We start from the raw sequence: 23,729 nt of genomic DNA on the forward strand, positions 1-23,729 counted from the left end.
AATCATTGTCATATCCCTCTTTCAATAATGATTCAGTGAGACGATTATATCATATGCAACCATATTGTTTGAGCTTATACAAAGACTTTTGTAATTTAATAGAATAATATTCTTTTAGTTTTGATTTGTATGTTTCAGACATACTGAATCATTTAGGAATTCTCATATAGATATTACTATCTAACGAGTCATATAAATAGACAATTATGATGACTATCGGACACATCTAAATTTGCATGAACTTTCAAACTAACAAGACGATATGTTATTCCATCAGTTATTGGAGAATAAATTTCATTAAAATCAATTTCAGGTATTTGTGAAAAACTTTAGACTACAAGTTTTGCTTTATATATGACAATCTCATTATTTTTATTTTATTTTAGAACAAATACTCATTTATAGCCAACAAACTTATAATCTTCAGGTGTTTGTATAATGGATCCGAGTTTTTTTTGCTGGTGAATTCAATTTAGATTGGATCATATTTTCCTATTTTGGTCAATCTTTTTTTTTTTCGACATTCATTAATCGATCTAGGTTTAGGATCCTCGTCAGGGACGATAATTTTAGCCGCTGCATTCTTTGCAACTATATATGATCTAATGACTTTGCTGGCGTCACAGAAAACATCAAACAATTTATTTGTTATTCACTGCAATGTACAATTCTTCGCACTTCTAATTTACTTTGGCTATTAAGATGATCAAAAAAATTAAAAGGTAATTTTCAAGTATTTTTTTTTCAATTGATCAGTCCCCCCGCCCCCATGCAGATACGAAAAATTTAGATTTAATCAACATAGGTCTTGCAATTAATTGCATCATTTTTATAAGTGATTCAACACCATTTTGAGCATGTACATACGGTACAGATGCTCAATATCAATTCCAATAGACATACAATAATTATCAAATGTCTTAGATGAATATTCACCAGCATTATCAAGACGAATTTTTTTTATTGGGCGATCTGAAAGCTATGCTCGTAATTTAGTTATTTGAGCAAGCAATCACGCCAATGCCAAATTACGGGTGGATAATAAACATATATGCGACCATTGAATAGATGCATCAATAAGCACCATAAAATATGTAAATGGTTTGCATTGTAGATCTACTGGTTCACATGTATCACAATGAATTCGTTTTTAAAAATACAAGAGATTCATTTTCCACTTTTGCTAGTGATGATCTAGTTATTAATTTCTCTTTTGAGCAAGCAACGTATTTCAACTCTTTTGTATTCCTTTTGATTTTTCAAAGTATGACCATGAGTATTTTTAACAATTTGTTTCAACATAATCTTATCGAGATGCCTAAGCCGATCATGCTAACACTACAAAAAAATAGTATATTTGTAACGGAATTCCCTTTCTAAAGTTCACGTAGCTAGCATAATTTCATCCCTAATTCCGTCTCTAATATCATTAGTAACGGAAAAAGTTGATTTAAGAACGAAAAAATCTTGTTACAAAATTGATATTTTTTTATAGTGTAAATAATAAAATCTGTAGACTTCACATCTACCAGTTTTATTTCAATTTCATTTAGTTTATGTAATATAACTTAGAAGATAATGAAGATAATTTGGTAATCAACAAAAATTCATTGTTTGTCTCACCCTCGATGTCTCAATATGATATCTATTTCAGCGAATATCATTAGAATTTAGCGTATTTGTTTGAGATTTGTTGGAAAATAGTCATTTGAAATGTCAAATTTTACTCATTCGGAGTGAAATAATATGGCTCTTCTGAAGCCTTCAATCAATTTCGTACTACCACCTATTATATTAACATGATTTTTTTTTTTTTTCCACTTCAGGTTGTTGAAACATATTTTTATATTTTAGAATGGCTTACGTTGATGCACTATCTATGCAACAAATTATCTTCAATGTGCATTGATGCACTATCTATGAAACAAACTCTGTGCAAACCCACATTACAAAAAAGAAAAGGATGAGTGTACAAGTTTTAGTTGCCGACCATACCCAAGCTTAAGCGAATGTTTGTGTCTTCTCAAATTGCTTCTTTTATATGGTGTCATGCGGATTATTGGCATGCAAGTGGAGACATCTTGTGCCACCCGTGTGATACAAAAGGTTGGAAACATCTCGACGCCATACCCTTCATTCGGAATGAAGCATAGGAATGGTAAGATTGGGATTTTGGACGGACGGATTTCAACTTTTTGAAATCTTAATGGTCAGATCACGGTTGGCTAAAAATGAAGGGGCTAGGGCTCCAACCCAATCTCATTTCATTCCTTATTTATGGAGCTCAACTCTATTTTTGAAGTGGATTATTTTGTATAATTTTTTTATTTTTGGATGTTTTGTGTAATTTTATTTTTTAAAAAGTGATATAATTTTATTTTTTGAAAAGTGATGTGTAATTTTATTTTTTTAAAAAATAATATATAATCTATTTTTTTAAAAAATGATATATAATTTTATAAATAAAATATGAATTATATATATATATTTAGTGATAATCTAAAAATAAATTAAAGTTATGGTATAATTTATAAATACGAAAAATTGTATAAAATAATATAAAAGATGATATATATGAAATATACTTTTTAGAGTAAAAATTAATAAAATTACTTTTTAGATCAATTGCATTTTTACGGTAGCCGCTCCAAAAACGAAGTAATGAGTCGGAGATGCCTCAAACTATAAAATCTCCATGAAAATAAGTGCTTGGAAGATGAATATATATATCTCTTTCCCTTGTAGTATCACCCAGACTAAACCGAATCTATGTCATGCTATAGAGCAACAGAATTGAAACATTTTATACTTTGTAATTATAAAAATAGAACTATTATGAACTATATATTTTGTCGAATATTTGTCACTTAATATAATCTTTTTAATAGGCAATCTTCCAACTTAGTCGATGTCTAAGTGGAGGACTTGGAGAAAATTACTTGTTTGTTCAATATGCCAAGATTAAACTGTTAGAAATTTTGGGGGAAAATAATGAAATTGTCTTATTATCATCAAAATAAAGAGGCCATACAAAACAGACTCGATAGACTCAAATCTAAGTAATCTAATCTATGAATAAGATCAAATCTAAATATAAATCTACTAAATCTAAAACTGAATATCTAAAATATCTTAACATCCCCTCAAACTCAATTAGGATAAAAGAAACCAACTTGAGTTTGATAAAAAAATCTGAATATAAACACAAAAACAAAAACATAAATAAAAATAATAGTTGACTCTCAATTGGAACCTGAAACGAGATGACTTTCTACCCCGGAGCAAAAAATGAGATGACTCCACCAGAACCGAAAATGAGATGACTCTCCACCGGAGCAAAAAACGAGATGACATTCCACCTGAGCCGAAAACAAGATGACTCAACCGGAGCCGAAAATGAGATGACTCCATCGGAACCGAAAAACGAGATGGCCGAAAACGAGATGACTCCACTGGAGCCGAAAACGACGTGACTCCACTGAAGCCGAAAACGACATGACTCCACCGGAGCCGAAAATAACATGATTCCACCGGAGCCGAAAACAAGATGACTCCACCGTAGCCGAAAATTATAATGGGTTTTAGCATTGTACAAGGCTGCAAGAAGTCTTAGTGGAACCCTTTGATTCTACTTAATTACTTTGATGTTATCCCAAAAACCAGGGCTTTGTAATATTGGATCTCTCTACATATCTTGCTTAATTAGATATTCTCTCTACAAATCATATAATTTAAATGACTGCAAACTAATTAAAAATGAAATATTATATAGATAATTATAAATCAAATCACTTAATTTAAGTATTAGCATTGTAATGATTAATGAATGACTCATAATAAAGAAAGGTGTGGAAGAGGTGGGAGGCTGACAAATTTAAATGAATTGTATATATTTATTATTTAAAAGTCAATATATATAACTGACCAGGATTTCTGCCGCTTATATAGGTGTAACAGATCGAATCAATTCAAATATATATATATATATATATATATTTCACCGATCATCATAATGTATCTGCGGAATTGCTGTGACTGATTGCTGCCTTGCCTACCTATTAATTCAGCATGAATACCAACTATATAGAGAGAGATAATTATAAAATGTGCGTTTCTTTGTGTTTGATTTCGAAAATTTTTATTTAAATTTAATATTAAAATAATATTTGATAAGATATTTTGTAAATATATATATATATTTTTTAAAAATATTAAGTTCAAAGAATACAATTGGAAAGATTTGTGTTAAAAAAAGACTCATCGAAACCATAATCCTATGCGTAACAATAAAATACAAGGAGGTTGTGTTTGGTGGAAAGTTTTTATTAAAAAAAATATATCAAATTAAGCTTTTACTTTTTTATTTTTAATATTATATTAAAAAATAATTTTTAAGTTCCAAATAATACATCAATATCATAAAATAATTATTCGGACCTCAAGGCTTCTAAGTTTTATCTGCTACACATGATTTGTCTAATATGACATGTCTTGTTTAGTTTGCAGTGTATTTGTTGAGAATGTTGACACATTTATATATTTTTTTTAATGATTGCGCTCAAAAGAGTTGCCTACGGTTAAAAAACCAAGATCAAGCCATGTGTAGTTCTAACTGAAGAGCTACAACATAGTCTATGTCCCAATATCAACTGAAAAAGCTAACACAAGCAAAATCGACCAAATAAAGAAATCTACCGGAACCTAAAACTCGGAAGTCCGCTCGCGTCCGCTCTAAGAAACCCTCGGGCCGCTCTAAGAAACCCTCAGGCCGCCAAGGGATGTCTTCTTGAAGGAGAGTCCGTGCATCAGGGAGTGCTCATCATACCTACTAATGAGTCTGCAACTCGGTTGCCCTCTAAAAAAACATGTGAAATCCTCTAGGTGATGTCCCAAAGCCGCAAATGAAGCTGAAGAATAAGGGGCTAGAGCGTCCAATGACCGATCGATGAAGATATCAAGGAGATGTAAGCGGTGGAGTCCGTCTCGATCCACAACGGTGAATGACCTCAACCCACCGCTAGGTCCACTTCCATGCAAATCGCATAGAGCTCGGCAAAAGTGTTTGTCGCTCTATCGATCGCAGCCTGGAGCGTCTTGAATTATACCGGCAGCTCCTGCCGGCCCAGGGTTCCTGATCGATGCTCCATCCCTTTTGAGCTTAAACTATCCCGGGGACAGCGCCTTCCACCACACAAGGATCGGAGGACGAGGGGTTGACGGAGGATACCGAAACTTAAGGCTCATCGCTATATGTAGATCTCCCTCCAAATGCTTTTAGAAAAGGATACCAGAGCACCAAAGTACCTGCAAGTGTAAGTGCATGCGCCAAATAATCCTATTGGATGAAAAAATATATATATATACCTCGACGTTTTACATCATTCCAGGCGGTCCAAGAAAACCACATAATCAACATAGGAATGAAAACCCGAATGCTCCGAGCATGTGTCGTCGAAAGCCTCCAAGAAGATACCATGATGTACGGCATATATGTCTCCGGCAAGGTGAACCGGAAGAGCGCCGCAAAGTGGCTCCATACCTTCCAAATAACCGCCGACTCAAAGAAGAGGTGAGAGACCGTCTCTTCCTCCGCCGGATAATAATAACATCTTGATACTATATGGATCTCATAATGCCGAAGGATATCATCAACCGGTAAACACCGCTAAAATAATCTCCATAAAAAGACCGATATCGTAGGAGTAAGTAGACATGACCATATACCACCCCGGTCATCCTATCACTCGATAATCCATCTATTAGAATCTTCGAGACACGATGAACTAGCGACTCCAAGAGATATGCCCAAAGCGCTCCAAATCCTAAGATCCGCCATACCACATCTCCCGAACAAGTAAAGACGGCGACTACTCTCCTCGATACGTACAACAGGGCTGCTCCCCGCATCATCTATCATATAAAAAATAACAATCACCCTGACCTAAGCTCCAATAGATCCGAGATTGCACCTCCGCACGCACTCCACACAATCGCTTCTATACCGGACTATTGTAATTCCTACATGGAGCAATCCCAGAAAAAGTGCTGCAAAAGTATTTGTGCCTCATAGCTCGCTCCCATAAAGACGAGCCATCCCGGAACCTCTACCAAAGCTTATACGGAAAAGCCTCCACCATATCCGTCAATGTACGAAAGCCCAATCAACCCTCCTCCACTGATCTCGCAGCCTCTGCCCAAGAAATTCAATGTCGCTGACGATGACCATGATAAGATCCCCAAAAGAATCTCGCAAATAATTGCTCCACCGAATGGAGCACCGTCTGCGGCGGCCTAAGAACCTGTAGTAGATAGTGTACACCAGATCAACTTGAGGCATCCTCGATGCGAAAGGACGGATCTATCCCAATTCGCTAAATACCTCTGGAGCTTGCCAAGAAGCCCATCATACAATATGTTTCTCCGATATCCCATATAAAATAAGGCTCTCAAATATGTAAGCGGGAGTTCAGCCTCCCCAAAGTTCATGGCCTCCCAGAGCCGCCTACGGAGCTCCTCCGTATATTGCTGACTCAACACTATATGACTCTTTTGACAGTTCACCTTTTACCTGGTGATCCGCGCATAATCATCTAAAAACTCCGTCAAAGAGCCAATGCTCACACTACCAGCGTTAGCGAAAATCAAAACATCATCCGCATACGCCAAATGCGACAATTGAAAACCACTCCGCAATGATAAAGAGATCCAGAAATTTCCCAAATAATTGGTCCAACCCCTGCAATAACAAGTCCGCTGCCAAGACAAATAAAGTTGGCGACAAATGATCCTCTTTGATGTCCAAGACCGCCGTGAGAACATTGGGGCCTATGATGTCCCAACATTAACGATAAAACGCTGCTGAAAATCTATATGAACCAGCCACACTATCCGCATCTATCGAGAACACCACCTCCCGAACCTCTGCTAATGTCGGTAACGCCAAAAGTCGCAAATTTTCCTCCGGCGGAACTTGCTGCAGCGGATCAGCAAGGTCATTCATCCCCGAGGTATCCGCATCGTCCTCCTCATCAAACATAGATTAGAAGTACCTACGGTCGAGTCCTTTATCTCCAAATGCTTGGATATGATCAATCACCGTCACGCATAAAAAATATCGATGCATGTCGCCGATGCTCCCGAACCATGGAATGAAAGAACCGGGAGTTGTGCTTCCATCCACCGCCCATCGACATGCCGCCTTTTGTCTCCAATACGCTTCCTCCAACGCAATCGCATGCGTCAATGCCACTGCACTACGTTGTCGACGAAGCAAAGTAGCCTCCGATGGATCCCAATCAGACTTCTCCTCACATACCGCAGACTCCTTTTCGGCACCCTCCAATGTATGAAACACATTCCTACATACATTCTTATTTCACCACTTGAGCGCTTGTTTAAGGTGCCCGAGTTTCATTCTCAATGTAAGAAGGCCCGTCGGAAGCCTTACTCTCACAATACCCGTCAGAGCCTCCTAACTCTGCCGCACATAGTCTAAGAAAGTATAGTGATGCGTCCATATGTTCTGAAATCAGAACGAAACCCTGTGGCTCCTGTAAAAAATCCGAACAAGGAGCGTTGAATGAGGGAGGTGCCGAACACGAGCTGCCTCCGCAAGCTCCTCCCACAATGTACTATATAAAACTCGATCAAGGCATTTCTACACACGTCTATTAGTCCATGTGTGCAGCTATCCTTCAAACCCGACATCATGGAGATTGGCATCAAGTATCGCTTCTGAAAAATCCCGAATAGAACGAAGCCCTGACTGCCACGGCTCCTTCCTCTCCAAAATATCCACAATGGCATTGAAATCGCCACTAATCAACCAAGGAGTATTGCCTTTCATGGACAACTAGTTCTTCGAGGTGTTGCTCTTGTTCTACACTTGCCAAATTGCATTCGCTACTTGGAACAGAAAATGGAGTCTTACAACTTAGGACTTTTGGAAGTTAAGCATGAACTTGGTTTGATGGACAGACAACTATTTGGGATTGCACCATCTAAATACTAAACAAATGACACAAATTTTAGAGATTCTGCATAATTTAAAAATTATTTATATCTTTTTTTAATAAATAAATAAATTTAAATACATTCAAAACTTTTAATTTATTTATAAAATTAATTTATATTAATTATAAATAAATATTAATATTTGTTATCTATTTTTAGTATATAAAATTTTATTATTTGCAAATTATATTTGTATTGTATATTTTATTAGAATATAGCTACTACAATAATTAAACACATATTTTAATTTATTTTTTTTAGTCTTATATAATATTTCATTTGTCCATTTTTTGCAAAATCTAGATAAAATATAATTAGTAAATAATTAAAAAATATATTAATATAAATAATTATAAATTAAAATTAAAATAATTAATTAATTTAATTAATATTAAGAAAACTATTAATTATAAAATTAAAAATATAATTAAAGTATATAACGAAAATAATATATTACTATCACAAATTAAATAAATCGTTTTCAATCCACCTTCTACTAAAACATTAGCGCATAACCAAAGGCACCCATAATCATTATGTATGCAACAATGTATGAGTGATTTGTCAACACTAACAACTAGCTACAGCTTAGGTTTATTCACACAAATCTAGCTCTCTCTCTCTCTCTCTCTCTCTCTCTCTCTCTCTCTCTCTCTAGTTCCTAACCAAGAACTGATACTTGCTCAAATATTATGGGGTCGTCATCCTATCCATCAAAACATGTAGTGAATAATTCTATCTCTTGTAAAATTTCTTTCCTCTCAACAAGTCTATTTTCAGGATAATAGCTAGACAATGCAATGAAGCTGAAAAGAGATGCTTGAATTTTACCTATATAATCCGAATTAAGAGCCAAACATTCTGCAGGATTCTTTGTGCAGCTATCTTTAAGCTCATTGGCATAAATTTGTTGTCTGTACACCTGCAAAGATCCCACTTTTCATTAGATTCTTATAAATGAACCATTTCAAGTGAATAACATCTAATGTTCTACTCCAAACATGCCAAATAAGATGCACAAGCAATAAAAAGTTAAAAGACTCGAATGATCATCCATTAACTGTGGTTTTTCTCCATCACCTGGAACACTCTACTTAGCTGCGAAACATTGTCGGCGCTCAGATGGCCGGACTTCAAAAGCTCCCGAAACAGAATCACTAGCTCGGCATTCACATTGCTCGGGGTCACATTTTTTATGATGCTTTGTACGGCACACTCATTGAACACTTTCGCCGCCCAGGAAGGAGACATTCTTAGCAATGCTGCCGCGAAAATAAGAGCTGGCTTTTGATGGAGTCTGAAAGATTTTGATGTTAGACTTTGAGTAGACAAGGACATCACCAGCTCCTCCACTATCAGTCTACACCAATTGTCCTGAGAAAACATGGTTTCGATTTTCAGCTCTTTCCATGTCATGAGAGATGATAAACATCGTGAGCAGTTCAGCGCGACTCTGATGTCATCAAAAAAGATCAGGCCCTCCAGTATAGATGATAATGACAATAGGTAGCCTTCTCTGAAGTTAAAATCATCAGCTTGTCTACTCAGGTTAGCTGATATTCCTTCGAATAGTTCCACAAGACAAAAGGAAGCAATCAGTTTGATTGTAGCTGATCCAAAGTGCAACAACTTGCACAGGTCGCGGCATTGGATGCCAACATAGGACAGTTGCTGCGTATCACTTTCTTCATCGGACAAAATCATGGTACCTGGTAGACTGGCCCGTACACTGTGACAAAAATGAAGTCAGTGTGAGAAGTATGATAAGATGGTATGCTTCTCTTACATGAGTTGTAATATGATTTACCTTCTCAGGGAGAAAAAAACAAGTGAAAGCAGGAACATGAGAACTTCCCCTGTTTCTGTTCCCTCATCACAATCAGATAGAGCAGGTCCCTTCGCACAGGCTTCATGGATTATGGTATTAACTATTGATATCAAAGGAACATTCAAAACTATAATTTTCGAAGCTTCTGTTAATCCTCCCTGAGCTGAGTGATGCAAAATTAGACAAAGTAAGCCAATTACTGTGAGAACAGATTCAGTCCATCCATCCGAGGCCACAACTGGTAAGAGGAAATCCATCAACTACAAAATGGGCAAATTCCTGATTAAGGTTCTTCAGCTACATGAGAACCTCACAAAGATGGCAGATTTTGCATACCTGGAAAGCAATCCCTGCCCAAGTGTCGCTATTAGTTACGGATTCAGAGTGTGCATGTTGCAAAATGCTGAAAGCAAATCGAGATGTAGCCATGAACAATTCTGGGAGAGTGTGTTTCGAAAAATTGTAAAGGTTCTGTAGCACACCATCTATCCCATGAATGCAAAGCTGATCTGCAGTAGTAGGAGAGATTTCAATTAATTCTGCATATGTTTTCAATACTGAAATGATGTCAAACTCTTCAGAAGCACTTTCTGCAAGATCTCCCAGCAAGCATACAAATATCTTTGCTCCAAAGTTGTCTCCAGATGCTATCAGCTCAGCAAGAACATGCAAATCAATTTCTCCACTAGATTCATGATATAATACGACGCAGTTGCCAACTGAGGAGTTGCGTCTGCAGAAGTTTAATATCTGATATGACAATAATTTCCAGAGTCTTTCTTGTTCAAACAGCCATCTCAATGAAGTTAAGTGGATTTTAGTCAAAAAAGAATCCCATTCATTTTCACCTAACAGCTGAAAAAGTCTTTTTTCTGCTTCTGGGCTATAAAGCATTTGGTAACTCATCTTAGCCAATCCTCTGTAAAGACCATACAGATTGACTAGAAGCTCTACAGTCACAAAGGCAGAAGCTTCAGCAAAAAAGTGACTGCTGTTAAGTAAAATGAATTGCTCCAGGGAAGCTAGAACGAGTTTGTCATCGGCAATCCTGAACATATAAACAAAATGTTAAAAAGTCTTATAATCTCCTTTAATATCAATTTCCTGTTTGAGACAGAATAACATTGAGGAGAATGTTTACCTGTCATTGTAAAGAGAAGTTAGGTACAATATCAACAGAACTGCAGATTGACAAGAAAGCAACTCTAGATTATGGGAACTCTCTTGCCCAAGAAGGAATAGCAAATCTGTAGGGTCAGAAGGCAGAGAGAGAGCAGCATCCCTAATCGGTTGCCCAAAATCACTGCCCACAAGTACATCCACAAGTGAACTGAAGATTAGATATACCCTCAACTTCAAGCTTTCTGTAGGAAACAAACCCAAACACCCAAATAATATGCTGAACCATGAAGATGAAACTAGAATCTCAGCAAAACTTTTGGTATCGACGTCAGAATCTTGAAGTAGTATAGTTTGGAAAGTTTCAATCACACCTAAGGCAATGGATTCTTCCTCCAATTCATTAAACACCATTACAAACCAAGGTAGAATTTGAGATTTAAGTATGTCAATGATACAGCCCCTTAGCCTCACACTTTGGGAGGTAGAGAAGTTACCTTCCTCATCAAACACACTTGCTTCCTTTAGTAGGTAAAGGGAATGCAAAATTTGATCAGTGTCTGCATAAATACTTCCCAAACACATTGAAACAGCTGACCTTGATGCATCTATGACTGAGGCTGCCAAGCTTGAATTTCCACAGGATGATGAACATTTCATTATAGCCACTAGAATTAAGCAAGACAAGGAGAATGCCTCTGGAAGCATGCCGATATTTTTCTTAAACATCCCTAACAAAATGCTACTTATTTCTTCTGCACTTGAGGGGGAAACTACTCCAGGACAGTCTTCCACACAATTCAAAATAAGCTTCAGTAGCTGACATTGCACGGTTTGGAAAGGAATTTCAGCTACATAACGAAGAGTGAGAACCATCGTCGAGAACCCAATTGCCAGCCTCTGTCTGAAGGCTTGCTTTGCATTTGATAAAAGATCTAGAACCAGAACTGAAGAGTTGATGATTGAATCTTTGTTTCCTAAATAATCACCAAATCAGAAAGTGAGAAATAAGAAAGATTTTTTATACTGGAAGTCAATGGATACAAAATATGAACAGAAGAGATAAAACTCCTGGAGCACAGGCAAGTAGGTAAAAACACACATATTAATTTGTTTGCACAAGAAATATTGATAGATTATCAAACTATATCAATAAAAGTGAAATGAATAAGCTGATGACAATTTACTACAGTTTTATAACATTGTATCTTTTTTATTTTACTACTTTAGCATCATCATCAGTTTTCGCCTACTGTTCCACCTCACCTGATAATCTCAGTATTTCAAAAATATAATCTGCTATGTTCTCTTCTAGTAGTGCTTGGCATTGTTTCCCTGATACATCTGTTGATGAAAGATAGATGGATATCAAATCCATTGTGGCGATCTGTACTTGACTATCTGAAGAAAGAAGGGGGCCTTTAACTGCCTCAGCAAACAAGACTTCGACAAGTGGACCATCCTTTTCATGAACTGTTAATTGCATGAAATCATTGGTATCAAGGGAATCCATGCTTGCAAAAAACCCCCGACGAGCCAACACCGTCAAGAATGCTACATAGAGTAATAAGTGGTTATGATACACAAATTAACCTGCAAACAAGTACTTTTAAATTTTTTGTGAAATCAAACAAACTAATTAGAATGATTGTGTTAGAAACTACTTAGAAACTGAAATATCAAATCAAAGCTTGCTATTGTCATTCTGGATATGAGTGCCAGAAACAATTCCTCTGGAAGAAAGTCTTAGTCTAATGGATGCCCTGCATAAAAAATTAAAATTAAAAAGAAAAAATACAAATTTCTAAATTAGGTTCAGACTAGAAGGCCATTCTTTCGGAAATCTGGAAAGCCAATACTGTCATGTTTTAAAAACAAGTCTTTCTCAGCTGATTGGCCTTCTTTCTTAGTTGTCTCACAATTGGAGAACAGTATAAATCAAAATTCAGAGGCATGAATCTCTCTCTTTCTTTTTTGGTGAACAAGTTACATCAAATCTTCTTCATACAATGTGATACGTCGTAAGGACAGTTTCATCTGTGACCAGGTTGGCACTAGAAATGGAAGGTGGAAGATAAATCACTGATGGACTGGCTTTAGGGAAGTCCAGTCTACAGGTATCACCATGACCATATTATATTCACTCTCTCTATATATCTTTAGGAATTTCTTGCTAACATTCAGACTTTTATCTTATTCAAAGGCAGGTTGGTGCCTTACCTAGGATTGTTGTTGAATTTGACTCCCAAATATGCACAGGAAAGTTCCAAAAATAAATAAATAAAAAAAAAAAAAGGATAAGAACTAACCCACACAGTTGATCCGAACTTCATCACTCTGACTTTTTAGTAAAACATCAATTGCCACATTCAAAAACTTATTGCAATAAGGAAGTAACAGATCTTCAGCTCCATAATCATCCATGTATTTGTAGTGGAGGAGGGATGATCTATAAAGAACAAACATAATCTCCCCTTGGATTTCATCGCTGCAATTGAGGAGAAAAGCTCGTATTAGGAGAAAGTGGAGCAAGATGCAAAAAGACTGGTTAGTTCATGTTTAAGTAATACTCACTTTGACAACTGTAGTCCAACAACAAGGTTCGAAACTAGTGCATCTTTGTTTTTTATGCATGTGTAGAGATCACAGTCCTGAGTATTTAAGAGGACACCAAAGCAATGGAGCTGCATTTGACAAGGGGAGGGGAGTGAGTTATTACACAACATAGCAAGGCTGAACAATAGAAACCAACCATTCTTCGGAGTTTAAATTCATCCAGAACAAGCTTTTGATATTAAGTTATTGCACAAAATGCATTAAATAAAAACACTTTCTCAAACAACACAGTCATGTGCAAGATAAAAGACAAAAGATCTAAAAATTTGCGAGAATCAAATGGAATTTCCAGTTACAAGCTTATTTTATTATTTAGAAGCATGCTGAGCTCTCGATCTCATAGGTTATGCCACTATGATGTCATGAAAATTTTGTTATGTTAGAAATACACATACTCCAGTTTCATATATACCTTTTACATGCATTTTTGGTAAGCAATTTGCTATATTTTAGACTTACCATATCCCGAAACATTATGCCTAATTTCATAGCAGTGATATAACCTTTAGTTTTCTCAGAAGACAAAACTCTGTAGTCCTATTCAACAGTTAATCTATCTGAGAGACTGGGATGCTTTTAATACCTCCATAATACAAAGATTCACCTAATTTTACAGCTAGAACTTACATATCTGATAATTGAAGCAGAATCTAAAGTTCTTAACCTACAGAGCATATTGTTCATAATGCAAACTCATCCCAACCTGCCTGGTTACTTCCTTATCTAAATCAAGGTGTGATTATTACATTTGCTTTAAAATTTTCAATTCATAAGAGCAATAGCCCTCATTTTGCTGCACTTTAGCTTCTATTGTTGCACTCTCCAAATAATGCACACATACGTATACAACCGCCATAGTGAAATTCTTGTAAACTCGTCATTGTATATATATAACAAAGGTTGGCTCGGTTCTTACCATGAATAGCTGGCGGCGGCTCCAACCCAACGATCCACCTGAAAGCCAATCCGAAACCCTAGAGACAAACTCCTGACGCACATTCTGGCTGCTGCAACCGCCATTGCTGCTGGAGCCATCACACAATCTCTGGATCAGATCAATGGCTTGTGTGGCAGTGGGCTCGTCTTCGAAGTTGGATAAGACAGCGAGCAGTGGGGAGATTAGAAAGTGGGGGTGGAAGGTGAGAAGAGAGTGGAGGAATTGAGGCTGAGAGGCGGCCAGAGAAAGCTGGGAAAGGGCGTAGGAGACATGGACGGTGGGGGAATTGGGATTGGAAAATAGATTGGAGAGGCAGAGAAGGCAGATGGAGCCTCCCTCGGCTGTTGGGAGGATGAGAGTAGAGCGGTGGCCCTGCGTACAAGTTTCCGGCGGCGGCACCGTCGCCGGTGAGGCGATGATGGAGCTCATACTGAGGGTTCGAATTCAAATGAGAGGCGGGAAATTTTTGAAAAAGGGATTTTATATATATGTGTATATATATTCATACACGTGTCTGTGTTTGGTTTGGGTATGTTCAATGTTCATTTTTGTATTTTTGATTTACTAATTTTTTATTCTTTAGAGGCAGTCTATCCCAACATGAAAAATATGGTCAAAGAATATGTTTCGATAGCAATTTTTCGTCAAAACTTGGCTTGTGCTTGGCGCAGACGAGGCACAACAACCCCAACTTTTATTCTTCTATTCACAATTCTTTCTTTATGTCTTTTTCTACTTCTCGTTCTTCTCCTTTTCGGCCATCAAAGGCGAGTGTTTTTTTACGCAAGTACTCTCCCGTCGTCCCCTCCGGTAAGTTTTCTGTCTGTCATTTTTCATTGGTTTGAATCGAATCTTGGTAGCATTTGATTTGAAAAATTGAAATCTTAGCAAAATTTAGGGCTTTGTTGCTATGAATGAGGAGTTTAACGTAATCGATTTGGTGCATATACAAGAGATTACAGGTTACAATTGAAGCCATGTTTGCACTAGCATGGATCTTTTTTAGTTAAATAATTTTGGGTGATGGTGAAATCTGCTTTTGGAAGCATCTTACTGTCCAACTTACGACATTTCTGTGGAAGTTTTTCTAGTAATGATTTGTAATTTTGTAGCGTGGTGTGTTTGTCTATTTGGTATTCAGATGAGAAAATATTGTTTTTAGACAAAAGGCTAGTTTTTTTTGGATGTTGCAACTCATTGTGGTTTATTGTTTAGTGTTGAGAAACTTGAATATGAATTTGGAGCAATATTTGATCGATATGTGTAGAATATCTGTGGAGAAGTCATTCGATTTTGGCTTTTGCTTTAGTTGTTTCTTGTCAAGATTTGAATTTGATGCCAATGGAACTTATTTTAGTCTGGATGTTGTGGATTAGCATCACATACTACGTCTTTAGAAAAATGGCGAAAGCTTTTGAGTATTGTTGATGTTGTTATTGTTTATTTGTGTGAAACCTTCTGAATATACTTTGTCGGCATTTGATATGAAACTCAATGGATGGGATGGTAGTAATGTTATAGTTGTGATGTTGTTATGCTTGTGCAGATTTGCAAGGTTGTGAAATTTATAAGGGGTTCTATGGGAAATAGGGTGAAAATGTTCCTGTGGGAGGGATGGTGTGCTAAGAGTTTCGAATAGCGTCAACAATCCAGGTAGGTTATAATACAGATGTAATCCTTGTGATAAATGGTTATGTTGAGAAGAATATCTAAATGAACAATCGTACCGAGAGTTTGAAATGAAGAAAAATAGATCTTTCTACGCTGGTGATTCAACTACAAGCTCACAACATCCGCGTGTGAGTACTGCTTGTCGATGTACATGTTTAGGCTATGGGGAGAATAGACAAATGGAGGATATTTCAATGCTACTTCTTCTAATATTGGCTAATTTAGTTATTACTATACTAATGTTTATTTGTATTTTGTTTCATTAACTGCATGTAGTAGCTAGTTTGTATGGTTTGTGTAGGACTAGGATCACTTATGTATCTTCCATTTAACACTTTTTCACGAACTGTGGGCGGCTTTATGAAGAAACAATATCTACTTTTGCTACTTGAATTTGTTTAGGGACAACTCCTCAAAGTGTGTACATTTTAATACATTTCTTTTGTGGCTAAAGAGGTACTATAATATATAAGTTCTACAAATAGAAGCATTGGTTTTGGCCTGACAATTTCACTTATGAGCTCGTGTTGTAATGTGAAGTACCCCAAGGTATCACCAATTGAACTACTTGGCAGGTTGTATCTATTGAAAAATACATTTACTTTGTATGTACAATTGTGATGAACCTAATTACTTGGGGTATACATCTTCTTGTTTTTTTATTCATGCAGTTGGCAGGTTAGATCTGTCTAGAATGATGCAGAAGGTTGAACACTCAAAAGTTTTTAGCTTCCTCATTGATCTTCGGATGTGGAATGATAAGAATAAACAATTGATATTTAACTTGTTCTAAAATTTGAAATTAAATAAGCATATATATTTGCATGATGATTATTATATAATTAAATGAATTTGGCATTGTCTTGTTGAAGTGTTAATTTATTGGGTTTATTTTCAAGTCATCTATGCAAGACTATTATCGTATCATACCCAACTAAACTATGTGTGTGGGTGGATGGATGAATGAAGTGTGAAGGGGCTTGTTTGACAATCGATTCTATGTAGTAAGTTTTTTAATTTACTTTGTGTCACTTATATACTTATCCCACCAAATTAAAGTAAGTATAAATGTCATACTATCAATCATGATGATTTGAATTAAGGTGAAATGGATCTGCTTGCTTAAGATGGGAGTATAAATTTGCATATGTTATATAATTATTGATCCATAACAACATGTGGGTTTTAGGATATTTATGAATATTAATAAATTAGTTCAAATTCAATGTTGTATAATTAATTGCCCAACTCAAATACTGATATCCGTTCATGCTTCAATTATGCATCACATCATATCATATATTGTATGTTTGTATGTGGATAAAGACTTTTGTTCTATATATATGTATATAAATATACTTGTGTTGTATTAATTTTTCTTGTAGGTTGATATAAGATTCTATTTGTATTAAGAACATACAACAATGAATTTGCATAAGGTGCAGATAAGATTTTTTTTAGATGTGATGCAATGTAATGACCATTGGATGGGATGACATTAATTAGAGTTGACAATTCAAAAGAGAGCAAGCTACATAAGAACTTCAGTAATAGAATTCAAATAGATCGTCTGTTTTGTATCTTGTCAATGTACATCGCATTTAATAAATATAAAGTAAGTGGACGGGAAATTAAATATATAGGCAGTGTACTAGATGTGTGAGTATTAGGTAACATCATGGTTTCTTAGTGTGTTACAAATGTAGGTAGAGGAGAAAAGTCAAGTTAGATAGGATCGAAGCACAATCACCACATCACACTATTTATTATTAAGATTCATCAGACATCTATAAAATTTATCCATAACCACCACATTATGTTAATTTTCATTTACACTATTATGTTTGTATTTTTTCCATCTTTCCAGTTTCAACAAGATAAAACTACTTTGTAGTTCTCCTGGTTTAGTTTAGATCTTTGATCATTTGGGAGTGATTCTGGTCTATGGACGGGCATGAGATAGAATCCGAGGATGAAGATGAAACAACTTCCTTTTTTGTTGTAGCACGAAGACGTGTATTACACAGCCGTCGTCGAAGACATCAACTACTACATATGAAGCAAGAACAGCGCAAATGGTTGTCCGTGATTTTGCCTGCCATTTCTAACATGGTTGCGATGACAGTTCCAACACAAAGAAATTACATATATAGGGATAGGGAATGAAGACACGAGGATTTGTGGACGGACCACTTGTGTGAGCTTCTACATTTCCCTGAGTCTTACTTCATAAGAAGGTTTCGAATGCGATGAGATCTTTTCATAAGAATTTTTACAGAGGTATGCAATAACAACCCTTACTTCACTCAACGATCGGATTGTACTGGTCGAACAAGTCTTTCTTTCATACAGAAAATTATGACCGCTCTATGTATCCTCGCATATGGTTATTGTTTTGATAGTGTTGATGAAGTTATAAAAATAGGAGCACCAACAGCACGGGTCGCAACCATGGAGCTCTGTGATACAATTATCACAACATTTAAGGAGCAATATTTGCGTGATTTGACCAATGAGAACATAGCGCGACTACTATTTGAAAATGGACAACATGGATTTCCGGGGATAATAGGATCTTTGGATTGCATGTATTGGCAGTGGGATGTGTGTCCTGTGGCTTGGAGAGACCAATACAACGGACGCTATGGATACCCGACACTAATATTAGAGGCAGCCGCCTCCCAAGATTTGTGGATCTAGCATGCATTTTTTGGAATGTCCAAAACTAATAACGATGTTACAATCTTGGATCATCTGCCTCTGTTCAACAAGTAGATAGATGGAACAGTACCGCCGGTTGACAACGAGGTGAATGATAGGCATTATAACTTACCATACTATTTAACGGGTGGTATATATCCGAAACATTTAATATTTATTCAAACGGTGATAAATCCAATCATCGCCAAGGAACAAGCGTTTACAACTACGCAGGAAGCCTGCCGAAAAGATATAGAAAGGGCGTTTGGTGTACTCCAATAGAAATGACGTATATTGGCCATGCCAGGGAGAATACGGAAAATAAGTGACCTCCTCCGTGTGATTACTACGTGTATTATATTACACAATATGATCATTGAAGATGAGCGTGGCAACAACCTACTTGATTGGATTCCAACGATAGAAGATGAGCAAATTTTACTTGAGCGAGCACAATCAGTTGAAGATGTTCGCTTACTATATCGCATTAGAATGGGTAGAATCCGCAAAACGGAAACTAATGGAAGACTACGGGATGATCTCATTAACCACCAATGGATGATGTCGGGAAAATATTTTGTGATTCACGTGTTGTGTTACTAGGTCCAACGAAATGATCTTTGTTGTTAAATTTTTGTGTACTGTCGTGTCGGCTAGTCTTATGTTGCTTTCATGCCGAATTGCAATAGATATCAAAGTTAGGCCTGATGAGCATTATGAAATTACATTTTGTGTAGGTGTTGCCTTGCAATGGAAGAGGCGATACAGTTGTATATATATGGTTTGATGGAAGTTTCATATATAAGTATAAAAGCATTGTCTGAATTATATATATGTATATAAGTGGTTGAATGAAATTTATAAATACATTTATGTAAAATATTGTCTGGAGGTTATATATCTATATAAATGCATTGCCTAGAATATATGAAATATGTCTGGAAATTATATATATAAATGCATTGTCTAGAAATTATACATGTGTATATGTATATTTAAATGCACCGTCTATGTGTTTTGTCCTTTTTTTTAGTATATACATGTATGAAGCAAACAACTAAACCTTCAGAATATGGGTGAAATGAGATATGAATTGTCTGAGTGCGTGCAGTATGGAATAGGATATGAATTGTCTATGTATTATGCATGCATGCAATTACAAACCAAAATATAAGGTGAAATGGGATAAGCATTATCTAGCATCATTCAACAATCATGCAACAAGCACAAAATGATATAAAACGTGCACCATAAAAGGTAGCATTGTATACCGAACATGACATACATACGAGATCTACAAATATACAACAAACACAAAACAAAGATCGAACGTGCACAATTAAGTATATAGCACATTCAAGTACAAAATAAAGATACCTTGCATCACAAACACATAATGAGGTGTTCATTTCTCCGTGGAACACTCATCTCCACTTGTCTCATAGAAAAGCCTTTTCCGACTCTCCATACGTCTGCCACTGGTATAGGCCACATCCGCATTCAGAGGATTTGCTTCGTCAATCGATTGAAAAATTGATTGCAACCCTACAATTGGACAAGATCAGCAAACAAAATCTCAAAATGTTGTATTTGAAAAAAAATAAATATACATACTGTTATAACCTCGTGTGCAGTACTACAATTGCTCATTCTGCATTTTGTATAATTTCTCTTAATACTCGGTGCGTATATTGTTCTCATGCAGTTCTTCTAGTCTTGCTATTGAAGCCATCGGCCTGTCACTCATGTTTTCAAGCTCTTTCATTATATTCACATATTTTTTTCTGTGTTTATTGAATCCTGAAAGTAAAAGTAAATGAGATTGACATAACACGAAATCAAAAATTAAAAAATAGAACCGTAAATATCTGAAAATACCTTCTTTTTAGATCTTTTAGAGACCAACTCATATTCATCATCTAGTTGCACTTGACTTCTTCGATCAAACTCCTCAATTCTGGACCATCTTTTATTACTTGTAGATTCAGGTTTCATCAAACTAGCAGTAATTGTTCGAGCAACCGATACTTAGACTCTTCATGATTCTTTATCCTTCGTTGTCATTGATTATTTGAATTTTTTTCTAGCCTTCGCCTTTTTAACTCCAATTGGACGCTTCAAATCAATTGCAGTCGGCCCGACGAAAGTAATTGAACTTTATATGAACATGTCTAATAAGAATCTCATACAACTGTACAATAAAAGTGGCATACTCGCTAAAATTTAACAATCTTTAAATGACATGCATTTCCTAGTCGTAAGTTCCTAGAATCATTCTTATAACAACCAAAATACTAGTTTTAATTGGATACCTTTTTTTTTTTTTCTTACAAGCAAATAAAGATATACGAATGCATATTAATATAACACAGTAAATAAGATAAATTACTCATGCAATGAAAGAAACCTAGGCTAAACAGTTATATTTGTCAATACTTTCTTTCCCCGGAACAATTACCTACAGCAACTAATGAAAACATGGATTGTGGAATTTAAATATTATTGTTACGTATGAAATTTATAATTAGGTTAAAAAGCCCAAGTTAGAAGAAAAAGTGGGCCTGTAATTGGGTCTGTTACTTTTAAGGGGTATTTCAAGATAATCGGGTAAACTGGGCATTTTTTTTGAGAAAATAGGCAGGTCGGATGGTCTACAGGTCGGACGGTCCGCAAGTCGGATGGTCCATAGGACGATAAGTCTGCGAGTCGGATAGTCTACAGGTCGGAAAGTCCGCAGGTTGGATGGTCCATAGGGCGGTAAGTCTGCAAGTCGGACAGTCTACAGGTCGGACGGTCCGCAGGTCAGTTGGTCAGCGGGTCGGATGGTCTGCAAGTTGGAATGTTTGTTATCGGACCAACAAGTCGGAAAGTCTGCGGTCGGACCAACAAGTCAGATGGTCTGCAAGTCGGAAGATTTGCGGTCGGGCCAACAAATCGGAAGGTCTGAGGTCGGACCAACAAGTCGGAAGGTCTGTGGTCGGACCAACAAGTTGAAAGGTCTACGGTCGGACCAATAAGTCGGAAGGTCTGTGGTCGGACCAACAAGTCGGTTGGTTTGCGATCGGATAGACAAGTCGGTTGGTTCGAATTGTTGGTTGTTGTGGAGGTCGGATGCTGCGGAGAGCGAGTGAGAATAATAGCTTGGTCGGTTGAGAGCACGTGTCAGCAAAAGAGGAGTTAGCAGACGGTTGAGAGGAGGCGTTGTAACCGTTCGGGCGACGGTTCCAAGTACCATTTCTAAAGAATATTTAAGGATTGGGATTTGCAACTGACCGGCATCTTCAATCATCTTCAAACCACAACAAAGTCAGAAGTCAGTGATTCATGATCATCATTTAAATTTTCTGTAACATTCAGTGTTTAAAGATTCATAATATCAGACACTAATTATATCAAATTCGAATATAATTCCCTATTTTCGGATTTTACTTTTTATTGTTGAAAAAATACATCAACAAATATAAATCAGATTTCTCTTAGAACTGACAAACATAGACACAATTTTCAATTACACGTAGTATTACATTTCCAAGAGATTTCAACTTTCACACGGTTTGTAGTAACAAGTATACCCACCAACGTTTGCAATTGCAACCCAACATAGAATTAGATATCCATATTTTCATAGGAACGTTGTTCTTAATTCCTTTCAATTTTGAAAGCGAAGCCAAAATATATCAAAAATTCAAAACATGTGATATTATTCAACCAAGTCCCAAGAGAAATCAACATCGAAACCAAATCACCACAAATTTCTACAGGTATGAAATCCAAAGATCAAGTTCACCCAGTAGTGGAAAAAATTAAACTAACACACCTTACCGCAACAGAAAAAGAGAATGCGAGAGAGACTTTCTTTTACAGTTTCCAAATTGAAAATCTTTCGGCTCTCCGGCCGCACGACGAAGGCAGAACCACCGAGGCGAGCTTGAAGCGTAGGATGATGACGGCCGAAATCGTATGCGGCGTGAGAAAGTTGAGGAAGAATCGCAATGTTGAGCAAAGATGAATGAAATGGGAATTTCTATTCGTATTTCATGAAAGAAAACCTAGAAATTTTTATTAAAAGAAATAAATAAATGGAAGAAAAAAATAACCATTGTATGCAAATTTCCTTTTTCACCCGTCAACGTCAGTCGTCCCCTTTGACACATCATATTACGAGGCAAATTTTTTTTAATATTAATTTAAATTTTTATTTAAATAATATTTTGATATAAATTCATAAAGATAATACAAAATGAATAGCATTGATTTTACTTTATAATTACTACAAACTCTTGGTGTGTTTATCGTTTGATTTTTTTTTATCATTCTCAAATTTTTTCTTTAGAAATAATACTCCATTCATTTCAAAACAATAGTTTCATTTTGTCATTTTTCGTCTAATTTCCATATTTAATAACAAACTTCCCATTTTTTTACAAAATTATTTCCAATTTCTTACAATAATTATATAAAATGAGAATATTTTAGTCTTTTTAAAAACACTTTTACATAAATTGTCAATATAATACTATTATTCTTTAATATTATATAAAATTTATTTGTTTTCTTTTTATTAATAGCATGTGAAACCACCACTGCTCTGTCATATATATGGGTCCAAAAAATGCAAGTTACACTAGATGAGAGACAAAATCGTTCATATTTTTGTTAAGATCTGTTCTTTCTAAAGTTTTATAAATAACTCGGTTAAAGAAAATCTCAGTTATTATATTTTTCGGCAAAAATATATGTTGTTTGTCTTGTATTTTGATTTGAAGAGAAATATATTTTACTAAAATGTTATATAAGTAATATAAAAATAATGAGTATAATATTATTTTTTTAAAAATATATATA

The 23,729-nt window shown here is 35.9% G+C and overlaps 1 protein-coding gene and 1 long non-coding RNA gene across 7 annotated transcripts; both read right to left on the minus strand.

The window, feature by feature from the left end:
- Positions 1–4,528: 4,528 nt before the first annotated feature.
- LOC127253113 (protein PUTATIVE RECOMBINATION INITIATION DEFECT 1) lies at positions 4,529–14,951 on the minus strand. Of its 2 annotated transcripts, XM_051277554.1 has the most exons (10): positions 14,493–14,951; positions 13,535–13,644; positions 13,270–13,448; positions 12,227–12,514; positions 10,983–11,937; positions 10,178–10,889; positions 9,821–10,101; positions 9,094–9,742; positions 8,845–8,935; positions 4,529–7,879 (listed from the first exon to the last, which is right to left on the minus strand). In XM_051277554.1, the coding sequence occupies exons 1-10, from the start codon at positions 14,940–14,942 to the stop codon at positions 7,818–7,820; spliced, it is 3,777 nt and encodes a 1,258-aa protein (XP_051133511.1). In that variant the 5' UTR covers positions 14,943–14,951; the 3' UTR covers positions 4,529–7,817. The 2 variants fall into 2 exon arrangements, with proteins under 2 accessions (XP_051133511.1, XP_051133510.1); XM_051277553.1 differs by lacking the exon at positions 4,529–7,879 and having other exon boundaries at positions 8,506–8,935.
- Positions 14,952–20,056: 5,105 nt separating this feature from the next.
- Positions 20,057–23,049, minus strand: LOC127252789 (uncharacterized). Of its 5 annotated transcripts, none has more exons than XR_007839144.1 (4): positions 22,702–23,049; positions 20,763–22,173; positions 20,499–20,684; positions 20,057–20,429 (listed from the first exon to the last, which is right to left on the minus strand). It is a non-coding gene; the product is annotated as an uncharacterized LOC127252789 (long non-coding RNA). The 5 variants fall into 5 exon arrangements; XR_007839142.1 differs by having other exon boundaries at positions 20,508–20,684; positions 22,707–23,047; XR_007839141.1 differs by having other exon boundaries at positions 20,508–20,684; positions 22,702–23,047.
- Positions 23,050–23,729: the final 680 nt, after the last annotated feature.

Source organism: Andrographis paniculata, unplaced genomic scaffold, assembly GCF_009805555.1.
Source record: "Andrographis paniculata isolate CXL003 unplaced genomic scaffold, ASM980555v1 Contig49END, whole genome shotgun sequence".
Classification (NCBI taxonomy): Eukaryota; Viridiplantae; Streptophyta; class Magnoliopsida; order Lamiales; family Acanthaceae; genus Andrographis; species Andrographis paniculata.